We start from the raw sequence: 14,035 nt of genomic DNA on the forward strand, positions 1-14,035 counted from the left end.
AAGTTAGAGTATGCTGCAGTCATACAGTTTCCACACAGGAAGAAGAATATAAGGAAAGTGATGAAGATGGTGCCAGAATTGAAGGAAAAGACTTATGAAGAGCAACCAGAAGAAATGAGATTAATAACAATAGAAGAGAGAAGAGAAAAAGGAGACTTGATAACAATGTACAAATCAATAAATCATATGGAAAAGGTAGACAGACAAATTTTGGAGATGCATATGGATGAGGGAACAAGATGTACAAAAGGACATACAAAAAAAGATTAAGAAGAGTAAATGTCTCAGTGACATCAAGAAATATAGTTTCCTATACCAAAGCATTGATCTCTGGAATAGTTTAACTGAGGAGGTGGTTACAGCTGCTAGAGTGAGCAAATTTAAAGAAATTGGATAACTGTAGATATGGAAACAGGAAAAATCAGAGCTCAGACCCTGTATAATACAACTAGGTAAATAAAACTAGGTAAACACACTACACTTTTTTTTTCCATAACATTATGATGAAACATGATAAAATTGCTTTCCACAAAACATCCTTGTAAAATAGGGCAGTGTCTTATGCAGAGGTGCATCTAATATGCTGCAAATAGGGTAAATTCTCACACCAACACTGCTAAGGAGATTGCAGGTCCTGTGTGAAAAGCAGAGACAGATCTTGTGGGAAAAGGAGGAGGAGAAAAAGGTGGCACCAAGTGTATCCTGAAGAAGGGTTGAGTTCAGCCCCTGTTTGTTATAGTAGTGATAATCACTCTGTTTTATGTTATTCTTATTATTTATGTTATTCTCTGTATCTGTAATTTGTTTGTGACACCCAAATGTGATGTAATTTGCTCTGACATGTTGGAGTGTGTATTCATGTGCAGAGCTATGAAACTATTTGTTGTATTTGCAAAAATTTTGTTGTGTGACTTACAAAAATTTTCCACTGAGAAGGGAATGTGTTATATGTGGCAAAATAGCGAACAGAGATAATGAGAAGAAAAAGAGAAATGAACAGAGAAGGAGGAAAATGACAAGGGGAAGAGAGAGAGAACAGATAGTGCAGGTGGACACATCAGTGATGGGTTGAGGAAGGCAATGGGTTACTTGAGAAATTTATACAAGTTGATATTGTTCTTCCCTACCCAATTTCCCCCACTCCTATTCCTTCTTGAAAGTTGAAATTGATAGGTCATAGGTACAGCAGAAGAGTTGTTCTTTCCCACAGTGTAGTTAGTTTTCACCAAGCCCTCCAAATAGCCCCAAAATATTTTTTTCTTAAATTAAGTCTTTAGATCGTGTTAGAGAGCAATGTGTGAGTGGAGCAAAGGTGAGTGGGATGAAACTCACCCCACCCCCTTGCTCTGCCTCCCCCTTTCCTTCCTTTCCTCCCAGCTCCTGTCCTGTGTCTGCATTTTGGTGGGGAGGGGTGGGGGGAGTTAATGGACTCTCCCATAGGCCGCCAGCTTCAGTAGCAGGCGAGATATTGAAGAGATTGGATATGTGTTTTAGAGAGGCGTTTATTAGGGAGGGTACCATTGATTTACACTTATGGGTGGAATACTGGTGTGATGTCCAGAGAATACTGTGACCCTACAGGTCTAGAGTATACTGATTAGTATTGTGACCCTACAGGAGGTCTAGAGTATATTGGTTAGTATTGTAACCCTACAAGGGGATCTAGACTTGAGTAATTACATATATTATGTGGAGGGCATGTGGGCCCCTCTAATTTCCTGCTACTCCTGTGAAACAGTGTGTCGCTGAACAGTCCTGTGTTGTCCTGCTGTCTGGGGTATTTGTGTCATTGTATGGAGTATTCTGATGGGAGCAGGCTCCTGTTCTCTCTCCCTTTCTGCCTAAGAGCAGTGTCTTGTTGTGGGTCTAGTGTGTGTCTGAGTGTCATGAACTTTGTGTCATGTGTTTGTTAAGTGCTACTGGTCTCTGTGGCTCACAACTATAAGTGGGAAAGACCAGAGGATTGTATAATGTTCGTACTAAGCTACAGCTGTCTACTTTCTTCCTGCGTCTCCATCAATTTTATAGGAGGTGGGAATCTGTCTTTAGCAAGATTGTAGATTATACTGTTACCTGGCCAGTGCATGTATAATATCCTTATGGGACATGGGTGGTTTTTGTTACTGTGGGCGATAGTCCAACGGGGTATTATACCTCAATTTGTGGATAGTCTGTTATATCTGTGTTCCCTTGCATGTGGCTCATTAGTTCCTACCAGCTTGGAAGAATTAAAGTGGCAGGTTTAATGGAGTGGCAACCAAACTGAGGCTATGTAGTTTTCAACAACCAGCAGCTACCTGGAATCATCGTGTTTATGCTTCCACCAGTGCAGGGGGAGCTGGCCTAGGGAAACCTGACCTAAGTGTAGTGGCAGCTGTGAAGGGGGCTGAAATTGGTCATAACAATGGCCTTCCATCTACCTTTCATTGTGCACATCTGCCTGCATTATTCTCTTAACTAGTTTACTGTACTCCATTCTCTCCAAATGTCCAAATCATCTTAACACATACTAATCTGTTCATCCAGCACTAATTCTTCTTTTTATCTCCTCATTTCTTATCCTGTCCTATGTTAATCTTCAACGCTTTGTTTCCATTACACTTACCTATTTCTTCTACACTACTCATGTTTCATGTTTCAGCACCATACAGCTCAGTGGGCATAACTATTCCCTCATATAACCTTACTTTACAATCATAACCATTGTCTCATGTTTTAGGATCTTTCTCAGTCTACCAAATACTTTTCCTGCTTGTTTCACCCAGCACTTTACCTCTGTCTCAACTTTTCTGTCCACTGGATCCTGATCCTAATTACTAGAAACAATCCACTTCTTCCAGCTATTCTCCATTAAATCTTACATCCACTCTCTTACTACTTATCTCTCTTGAGTATTTCATTATTTTATTTTTACTAACATTAGCTGTCTGCTTCCTCCTACACAAATACACCCTAACTCCTCCACCAGTCCTTTCAACCCCCTCTCTGAATCAGCCACCAGATCTGTATCACCAACAAATAGTAGCTGAGTCAGATACCATACCATTTCCTCCCCACTAATTAATCTCAGGCCTCTACCTAACACTTTACTTTACTTACTTTACTTACTTTATCACACCATCCATAATTAAAAAAAAAATAAATAAATAAAAATACAAAAATCAGTATAAGTTAACACTAGTTCATAACTGGCAGCTAAAATAAATCTTTGCACACATAGTAAGATAGATTTTATTACTTTTAGGAAACATTAAAAAATGTGTGTGTGTGTGTGTGTGTATGTGTGTGTGTGTATCACCTGGTTTATTTACTTAGTTGTAATTTAAAGTGCCTGAGCTACACTCATGTGGTCCTATCTCCATATTTACACTTGTCCAGTTTTTCCTTGAAGTTGTGCACACTTGTTACCAATACTACATCCTCACTGAGCTTGTTCCAAATTTCTGTATTTCTCTGTGGGAAACTATATTTCTTTATGTTACTCAAGCATCTTCCTTTTCCTAGTTATTTGCTGTGTCTTCATGTATATATAGTATTTCCTACTTCATATTCATTCATGTCTCTTTTTATCTATATTCCCCTCATTCCTTCTACTTTTGCCAATTTTCCTGTTCTTTGTAACACATGTTCCACTGTTGTTTGTGAAATGAATCTTGTTTTCATTGATCTTGTTCCATTTTTGTCGTACTTTCCAATCCTATAAACCCCTTCAATTTGTTCAACTATATCCTCTCCTTCCCCTGCCACTTCTGCTATAATTTCCTAAGCCCTTTTCACCTCTTCCTTCTCTCTAGCTATTTTCATGGGTAGGTTCTTCTCCTTGACCCCAAATACCACCACAAACATCCTTCTCTGTATAGTGTCTCTCGCAAGATTACTTTTTTCCTTTATTATTTAAATCACTTATTGAGTTCCAGCTGCTGTTACCTTATTATCTCCTCCATACTCACCTTTTGTTGTTTTTCTTTCTCTTCTTTCCAACTTTTGACTTCTTCTGTCACTAATTCTTTTACTTTTCCAACCTTAATTTATCTCTTGTAAAGCTTTCTTTAACTCCATCTTCTCTTTCTTGAGTTTCTTTATTTCTTCACAGTACTTCTTGTTTAAGTCCACTATTTTTGTCACCTCTTCTCTCAGTTTATTTTTCCAACCTTAATTTCTCTCTTGTAAAGCTTTCTTTAACTCCTTCTCTTTCTTGAGTTTCTTGATTTCTTCACAGTATTTTTTGTTTAAGTCCACTATTTTTGTCACCTCTTCTCTCAGTTCTTTGTTATCTTTTTCTCTTTCCATTTCTCTCTTCTTCATCTCTATCATATCATTCAATATCTTTTTACATTGTCACCTCTCTGTCTTCCTTCCACGTCTTTATTATTGCTGCTAAGTTACGTATTTCTTTTCATATTTTCACATTTTCTTCTTAAATTTTCCACATTCATTTATTTGTATGGGCTACACTGAGGTCCTCTTCCTTGAATCCTTAAAAAACATTTACCCTGCCGGCTGCCATCTTCCCTATTGATATCAATGACAATGTTTATTACTATCCTATTTCACTGTTTTGGCCACTTCCCAATTTACACTTCACTTTCCCTGCACTCACACATCACACAGTTCCCTATTATGGAGACAGGACTCAAACTCGGCCCCCCTGTGCAACCAAAACCTAGGTAGATCCTTAGAGCTGCTATGGATGCGTCTGATCAGCTGGGCAGCGCACGCACGCATGTGTTTTATTATTATCATTACTTAATTGTGACACATAACAAAGGAGTTAGACTCACACTATCCTATCTCCATAATCTACTAGTAAGAATTTTTCTTTAAAGTTATAAAACTTCTCGCATGGCTAAGTCCCACATCCTGATTATTCTAGGCTTCTATACTTTGTGGAGAAAAGCTGTGCTTCTTGATATCACTACAAGAAGCTTTCTTCTGTGTCTTTCATGTCTATTTTTTTCCACTCACACAGGTCCTCTCTATCTAATTGCTCCATTCCTTTCATCACTCTGTAATCACACTACATGTCAGTTTACTCTCTCTCTCTCTCTCTCTCTCTCTTCCTTTCTCATTTTATTTAACTGGTCTCTCAAATAAGTACCATTTTGGTTGCTGCTTTCTGTAGAATCTCTACAATCCTAGAAACTATTACCAAGTGTATATATATATATATATATATATATATATATATATATATATATATATATATATATATATATATATATATATATATATATTATGACCAGGTTCAGCTCCCTTCACAGCTGCCATAACACTTGGAGTCAGCTTTCCCTAGGCTAGCTCCTCACCTAGTGTGGACATAAACACAATGAATTCAGGTACCTGCTGGTTGTTGACAACTATTACATATCTGAGGCTGCCACTCTATTTAACCCACTAACAGAGAAGGGAGTATAAGAAACATCAACTTAATTTTCCAAGCTGGAAAGAATTAATTAGCCACAGTATAGATGACACACTTCCAGATTGAGGGTAACACCCCTATTGGACAACTGTCCACAATAACAAAACCACCCACTGTCCCACAGAAACATTACCCACACACTGGCCAGATAACAGCCATTTCCAATCCTCTACAAGACAGATTCTCACCCCCTATAAAATCTGCAGAAAACAGTTGTAGCCTAGCAGAAAGATAATTCAATCCTCTGAGCTGGACCATTCATGGCAATGGGCCACAATAACAAACATATAACAAACCCACAACACACAACCCACAACAATACACTGCACTTAGGCAGAAAGGGGGAGAGGACAGGAACCTGCTCCCATCAATACTTTGTACAAGGGCACAACAGACACCAGACAAACTAGGACTGCTTGTGGAGTCACCCTCCACCAGCAGGAGCAGCAGAAAACTAAGGAGGCCCACATGCCACACAGCCCACACTCAAATCTAGACCTTCCATAAGGTCAAGATACTAAGCAACATAATCTAGACCTCCCATTGAGTCAAAATACTAACCAATATAACAAGGCACCACACCAGTATTCCACACATAGATATAAATCAACAATATCTTCCCTTAACACACCTCTCTCTATGCCACCTCTCTTTATAATGTCTGCTCTGCTACTGAAGCTGAGCTTGTAGGAGAATCCATTAAATTTGTCCCTAACACAGACACAGGATGGGAGCCTGAGAGGGAAGGAAGAGAAAGGGAAGTGGAGATCTGGGGAATGAGAAGTCCAGCCACTCCCCCACTCTTGCTCACTGAGTCTCGCTCTACACAAACATTAAGTTTCAAAAAATACTATATACTTACTAGAGGCACTGGATGAAAACTTTACTAGAGGCACTGGGTGAAAACTAATTACTTCATTAGAGAGAGCAACTCTTCAACTATTTTTTTCTATTAATTTCAACTCTTAAGAAGGAATGGTAGTGGGAGAAACTGAATGGGAAGATCAACTTCTCATCCATGTAAAATTTACATTAAACACAGTGACTCTGACCTGTCAGCAACACATCCCTTCCCTCTCACTCTCTCTCGTTCTCCTCCTCCGTTTTCTTCATCTTTCTCCTTCCCACTTATCTGTTCTCTACTTCACTGTACATAGCACTAAAGTCAATTCATGAGTTTGTTTGTCATGGTTATAAATGAATAAATAAATTAAACTAACACTCACCACCCCTCTAGTACTTTGTAGTGGCTCTTGATGCAGTCCTTTAGCCTTAGCCTCTTGGGGATGAAGTCTACAAAGTTCTGGAGTTGCTAAACTGGAAAAGTAATCCAAATATCCCTGAAGACAGCCTCCAGCTTGGGAAGAAATGATGTGTTGGTGTTTCAAAGGTGACGTTTTATCAGTGCCCACAAGTTCTCAATGGGGTTAGAGTCAGAACTGTTGTCTGGCTAGTCTTTAATGTGCTTAATTTTACAGTCCTGCAGTTACTGCACAACTAATTTAGCAGTATGGCATGGTGCACTGTCTTGCATGAAAATGTCTGCCTGCATATCCTCGAATAATTGTGGCAGATGGTCACACAAAATATACAGATAATTATTTTGGTTCAATTTTTCAGTTGCCAGTAAAACAACAAGTTCACCAACACCGTAATAGGTGAAACATCTCCATACCATAAGCAATGCAGGGTGTTTCACCGTCTTTTCTGTGTACCTTGCTGCATGGGGGTCAGAGTCAGGCTTGCGATACACTCTTCCCCAACTGCTTCCAGTGATTGAAAATATTGCCTCATCACACCACAGTACTTTCCTCCACAGCTCCAGATCTCATTCTTGATATTTCTTTGCAAAATTCACTCTCTTTTTTTTGCTGGCTGGCTATGAGGAAGGGTTTCTTGCGGGCATGATAACTGAAACTGCAGCCTATCATGGAAGCACTGCTGCACACTCCTCACAGAGACCTTATCCAACAGCAACAGGTGCTTTTCCTTTAATTCACATGCTGTCACATGGGAATTGGTAGATACTTGTCTTCCAATAAGTTTCTGAATCTTGGCCTACCAGACCTGGAATAAGGGGTCAGCAGGTCCTTCCACCTTCATCAAGAAACCTCTTAACGAGTTTCTGACACACACGCACACTGATGCCAGTCTGGTCAGAAATATTCTTCACTGACTGGCCAGACTTGTGCAATGATATCACTGCTACTGTATCCTCTCTACTTGTTAATCTTCTGGCCATCAGGAAAAATACAGCAAAGGTCAATAGTGACAAAAAGAGGTTAAAAATGGCCAGATTAGCAAGGGATGATATAATAACAATTGCACTAACGAAGGAAAGCAGGCAACTAGCTTCGTCTGCCTGCACGGATAGTGTTGCTAAGACATCAGAGTTATCAATCAGAGCAAATTAACTTATTGCGCTATGTCAATACTCCTTCTCTCAGACATGAAACACTTTAAGTGAAAAGTTAGTTCACCACTGGCAGGGCAAACTAACTTTCCATGCAGATACATATATATATATATATATATATATATATATATATATATATATATATATATATATATATATATATATATATATATATATATATATATATATATATATATATATATAAATTTTTTTTCCTAAAAAATCACTATATAAATAAATAAATAAATAAAGTGCCTTGTAGGCAGGCAAACATGCATATTTACCTGTAGTTTCATTTCCTTCCTTGATGTAGTCACACATGGGCTTCTTATCCTCCCAGCTGTACTTCACATCTGAGCCTCGGTAAACCACCATGGAGTCCTCACTGGTGTCTGGTGTGTGTCTCCAGGATGGCTACCAAGATAGATAATATTACATAAATATTTAAGTCCAATAATCAGCTACAGTTTATAGAATGGTAAAATAAAAAAACATGAGTCACTAACTCAGGCCAGAAAACATGTCTTCAGTCATCTACTAATTCAACAATTTGAACTTTTTTATATGATCAATATGCTGCAGCACTGATGGGTTAAGTTGGTGCCAATGACAACAGTAATGATTATAGTCACTAAAACATTTTTTTCTTAAAAAAATTAGTATCCAGCATTTCAAATGATATGCAAGTGACAATGTTACAATTATTACCAGGCCATGGGACTTAAGCAATTTTTCAGAAGCAAATATATATATATATATATATATATATATATATATATATATATATATATATATATATATATATATATATATATATATATATATATATATATATATATATATATATATATATATATATATATATATATATATATATATATATTTTTTTTTTTTTTTTTTTTTTCCCAGATCTAGAAATAACCTTGTGAAGGGGAGTTGATTGATCATACATCAACTGTTATGTAATCCACCTTGCTTGCCAGCCAGTATTCAAGCAAACCAAACTGGTGCACTAGAGTTTTTTGTACAAAGATAGCAATTACATTAGACAAATATTGTAGAATACAAAAACTAGCTTGTGAAGTATTCAGTTGTGGAAAATCAAATATCAAGCAGACTCAAGCAACAATTTGTTGCACCACAGAGGAAGGCCTGGCAGGACTACAAAGATTTTGCCTAAGATACTCTATATCATCAGGTGTCAGGTTCATGCAAATCCCTATGTCATAGTACAGAACTACAGGAAATTATCTCTAGTCTTCTTGATACTGTGACTACTAAGATAGATAATCTGGCTAAGACTGCATGATGTGTTGTACTTTCACTAGTGATGACCAAGAAAAACAACTATGCTCACAGAAAGACAAATAATATCTCATATTAATTTCTACAAACAGTGCTTTCAATGAGGTTCAGAAAAAGAGGAAAAGATGCTGTGGAATGATGAGGGTATATTTGCACTCATTGAAAACAAAAGGACACATCCACTAGCAGTCAGACAGTGATCCATTCAACACAAAATTTATGAATGAGACCACAATGACTATTATGACTGTCAAGTGCCAGAGAGATACCACTGTTATGCAAAATTGACCATCCCATCAAAATAAGCCAAGGAGAAAAATTTTCCTATGTTAATGTGCTTTTCCTCATTCACTACTCCACTTTGCATGTTTTCTTTATTATAAATCTATCCATTCTCTATTTTTCACAACATAACTACAATTTATAGACAAATAAAGAAACAAAAGAAAGAAGCAAAACATTTAATCCATACTAATGTGTTTCTTTTATCTCAATTACTCCATTTGCTTAATGTGACCAAATTTTTTTTTTACTCCATTTACTTAATGTGACCAGATTCTTTGGAGCTAAAAGTGGGACATTCCCAAGATAAAGTGCTAACCTCAAGGAATGCAGAACTCAAGGTATTGAAAACACAGAAAAATCACTTATTCATTATGGCCAGTGAAAAAAGCTACCTTTTTTTTCCTCCATTTTACTTCCTTATCTCAAAATAAATGTAAAATAAAGTACCTCAAAATAAAGTACCAAATATGTTTTGAAAGCTTAGCACCATCTCATGTTTTTACTTGCTTGTCTCCCATGATATACAAATATCAGTCAAATGCACACAAAGCCTACACTGCAACCTGTAATTCAGTTTTCTTTTTTCTCCAGTGAAAACTTCAAAAGATCCTCTTTCCTTTGATGTGCTGCCCTCTGACATGTTTGTCCAAAATGTAAACAAACAAACCAAACTTTCCTAGAGATGGGATAACTATACTCAAGGTACTGTTTCTCTCCTCCCTATTTACAACCAAGGTATTCCTGGGTCTTCATAACATATCTTGTTCAACTATGAGCGATTTGTGTTATTCCTTCACTTCTACATGTAGAGCACTGGAAAACATGTCCTGTCAGCTGAGAGAGAGAGAGAGAGAGAGAGAGAGAGAGAGAGAGAGAGAGAGAGAGAGAGAGAGAGAGAGAGAGAGAGAGAGAGAGAGAGAGAGAGAGAGAGAGAGAGAGAGAGAGAGAGAGAGAGAGAGAGAGAGAGAGCTCCGACTTAGGCAGGGTAGGCGGGGTTTACTATATGCATATGTGTGACACCAATAGTAGGTAAATGTGACTGATACTTGTCAAAGCAGCATAAAGCTTGCGGTGATAATGAGCGAAACTCAGGATGGTAAGAATTTAGGACTAAGTGCAAAACTCGAGGATCACAAAACTCTGATAGTGTGAAACTCGAGAGGGTAGTGTACTTCCCTTCTCAACCCCTCCAGACTCTCATGTACTGCCACACTCCATTGCCATGACCTCCCTCTTTCACTGTGTTACACATTCCACCTTCTTATATTTCACTCATTTCCCTTTTCCTAACTTTCCCACTCCCAACATTTCCATCACAATGAACTATCTAAAGACAAAAGATTAAAAAGATTAAAAGTCAAAGATTAGAAGACATAGCAAAAGCTGCCGTTTATTACTTACTAATTTATAGTGTCTATAAATATCTACTTTGTGTTCATATATTTGGAAGAGAGACACAGAGTGCAAGACTGTAATTCAATCTTTAAAATAAGATAAATGTGATTCCATTGAAAAGCCTTGTTGTAAACAAACAGTTTTCAGTGCTTAGGAGTAATCTCAAGCTACTCTCGATGACCCCCCAACATCATCAATACAGCACAGCTACATTTTTCCAGTAGCTTTTCTCAGCAGCAAGATGTCTGTGTCCCTCTGTAAGGCTTCCCTCACTAGATCAGTCTAAACAGTATCTTCTCATGAGTTCTGTGTCACTAAGTTCATTCAATATATCCTTTCTTTATAAACAATTTGTGAGCTGGAGATGTTGTGAAGCAACCATCTTGGCTGTGGGAGTGTCTGTCATAAGCCACTAAGACAGTGTAGACTGGTGTCTAGGAATGGATTAATCCATTTTACATTGATTCCTATTGAGAAAATAGTTTTGGTTTTCGAACATTTCAGATTTCGAACAGCATCCAGAAACGAATTAAGTTCAATAACCGAGGTTCCACTGTAAACCTCTCTTCACCAGGAACATCTCCCCATCACACAGAGCCTTCCTGCACCACAGCACATCACCATGCCCCGAAATCTTTTCTTCATTTTCTAACCATAGATTTTGCCTTAGCTCACATACAGAATACACAAAATTTATTTTCATTATCTGTTACTAAAATATCATCCAGGAATAAGTAGACAAGTAATATATTCTCATATTGAAAATTCTATTTTACCCCATAAGTGGAGACTTTCAAGTTACAATACACCCCACTGTTTAAGGATTAAGGACCCATCCTAGGCCTGCAGGAGAGTGTGGGGACAGTGACGGTGCAACCCTCCAGCCCCTCCCACTGAACAAGAGGTCAGAAAGAAAATTTTGATAACTCACTAGACACTGCCACAGAAACCACACTTTTTTCCCCAAAAGAGGTCCCTTGCATGGTGGTGTCCAGGACATGGTGGAGAGCAAGTACATTTTCCTTTAGTTACAGAATTTTAATAAACCACTACACACAATTCACCAGATATTGTCATGGAAGAAGGAGCCCTTATCCCTCTGTTCAGGACCCCTCTGATGGCAGTATCTGGTGGATGGTGTATGCACTGTGTTCTCTTGTTAACGATGGCCTCTTGCTGGGTGTGAGGGACTGGAAGTGGTCAATCATATCTGAAGGAGGAGGTAAAGGAAGAGCAGGACTGAGTCCTAGGTGGAGCCACGCAAATACCATCCCCTCTAGTACACTCCCCCTGTCTTCCATGGGTTGGAATAAATTTTGGTTTCAAAGAATCCAAAACAACATTTAGCTTTGCACTGAATAATAAATCATTGGTTGACAAGTGAGAAAATTTGTTCATCATTGAGGTCATGGGAGGGGACCTTGTACCTCTGAATGCCCTGCATTAACTGAGTGTCTCCCAATGCCAGTGATTTATTTAGGGTAATGACTTCAGCTTGCTTGCTATACCTATATGAGGCAAGTAAGAAAGGAATAAAACTTAAACAATATATGTAATTTTTAAATACAGGCATCACAAAACACTTACTGATAACTTGCTAGAATCAATGTGAAACAGGACAACCACCTGCCCCACCATCACCTCTCTCTCTCTCTCTCTCTCTCTCTCTCTCTCTCTCTCTCTCTCTCTCTCTCTCTCTCTCTCTCTCTCTCTCTCTCTCTCCATACACACACACACACACACACACAGAGACAGACACAGATGAGGAGTAGATTACAAAGTCCATACACAGCTGATGAAATAGTAAAGTTTGATAAGGTATCAGTTTTGTATCTGAAGTGGAACAATCACAAAAAAGCGGGACAAACATTAAAAAAGCGGGACATTTTGCTAGAAGCGGGACAAACATTGAAAAGTGGGATTGTCCCACCTAAAATTGGGACTCTGGTTACCTTACATTTGCTCCATACTTCATTACACATTCACAGCCAATACAAGAGCACTATTGTGTCAATACAACTCCACACAGACAATAACACTACATAAAATCTCAGCATGAAAAAAGTCTCAAAACTTATTTCTTTCTTCTACTCATGAATTTTATGCATTATTGACATCTGTATCTGGTTATTTTAACAAAAATAGTGTTGTGATGCTGTCTATAGAGTATGCTGAAATTGATATGGGACAAGTAAAATAAAGTAAATTATTAAAAGGAACCACATCAACATGAAATGCACATTCCTCATTTTTCCTTGTTACTTGTATAGCAAGATGGAAAATGTGCTAATGTGAATCACATCTAACATGGGGGATCAGCTTGGTAATGAGGGGAACTCAAAACCCTAACATGGAGATGGGCTGCAACAAGCTACAGAGAAGTTTGTATCACAGGGTGAGGTAACACTAACACGGATAGAGCCTGCAGGCCATCACCACTGCCACCCATGCAACCCCTGCCATCTGCAGTGATGCCAGTTTAGCAACTAGCTGGGTGGAGGGAGCAAGCCAAGCCCACTGCCACCCACAATGATGCAAATTTGGCAAATGGCCGTATAGGAGGGAGTGGGCCACTGCTGCCACCTACAGTTATGTTAGTTTAGAGATTGATAGTGGTTAGGGAGCAGGCCATCAACACCACTGCCACCAATACTAATTTAAGAGACTGACAGGAGTGAGCTGGGGAATGAAGTGGGCCACAGCAGTTCCCACTACCCACAGTGATACCAGTTTGGCAACTACTCTGTGCTTGTGTTCTTGGTATCTGTATAATTCTCTCACAATCTGCAGCAGTGAACTCACCCCAGCTTACACCAATAGAAAACTATTCTTTATTATCTACATGTAGTGATGAAGTCCATAGCTTTCCATCCAAATAACAGGATGAGTTTTTTGAGGGGTTTTTATGTCTGGGTTCCCCTAATTTTACCAGGGCTAGGATGGTGCCTCCTAATGAAGGGCTTTAGTGCTGTCTTTGGGAACTGTTATCCTGAGTGGATGCATTTCTTAAGCTTGAACCATGCCAAGGATTCAAATCTGTGCACCTAAAGAACTCTTGGCCCCCCATGCACAGGTAGTACCACTATACCACAGCAGCAAACTGAGGAAGATACGAGATGATGTCAACAGAGAGCATTCTCTGACCTGTTTCTGTGTGCCAAGTGTATAACAGAGGTGATTGTGTCTGGCATGGAGGTGCACATTTCTCACTC

At 38.6% G+C, this 14,035-nt stretch overlaps 1 protein-coding gene across 3 annotated transcripts in view; it reads right to left on the reverse strand.

The window, feature by feature from the left end:
* LOC135093237 (ADAM 17-like protease) overlaps window positions 1-14,035 on the reverse strand; it is a 219,524-nt gene that overhangs the window by 115,118 nt on the left and 90,371 nt on the right. For 2 of the 3 annotated variants that reach the window (XM_063992245.1, XM_063992244.1), the window contains exon 5: window positions 8,123-8,252. In XM_063992245.1, the coding sequence (XP_063848315.1) occupies window positions 8,123-8,252 (130 nt within the window). Of the gene's footprint in view, window positions 1-8,122; window positions 8,253-11,887; window positions 12,018-14,035 lie in introns of those variants that run through there. The other variant, XM_063992246.1, reaches the window with a different exon arrangement.

This window comes from Scylla paramamosain, chromosome 42 (genome assembly GCF_035594125.1).
Source record: "Scylla paramamosain isolate STU-SP2022 chromosome 42, ASM3559412v1, whole genome shotgun sequence".
NCBI classification, from domain to species: domain Eukaryota; kingdom Metazoa; phylum Arthropoda; class Malacostraca; order Decapoda; family Portunidae; genus Scylla; species Scylla paramamosain.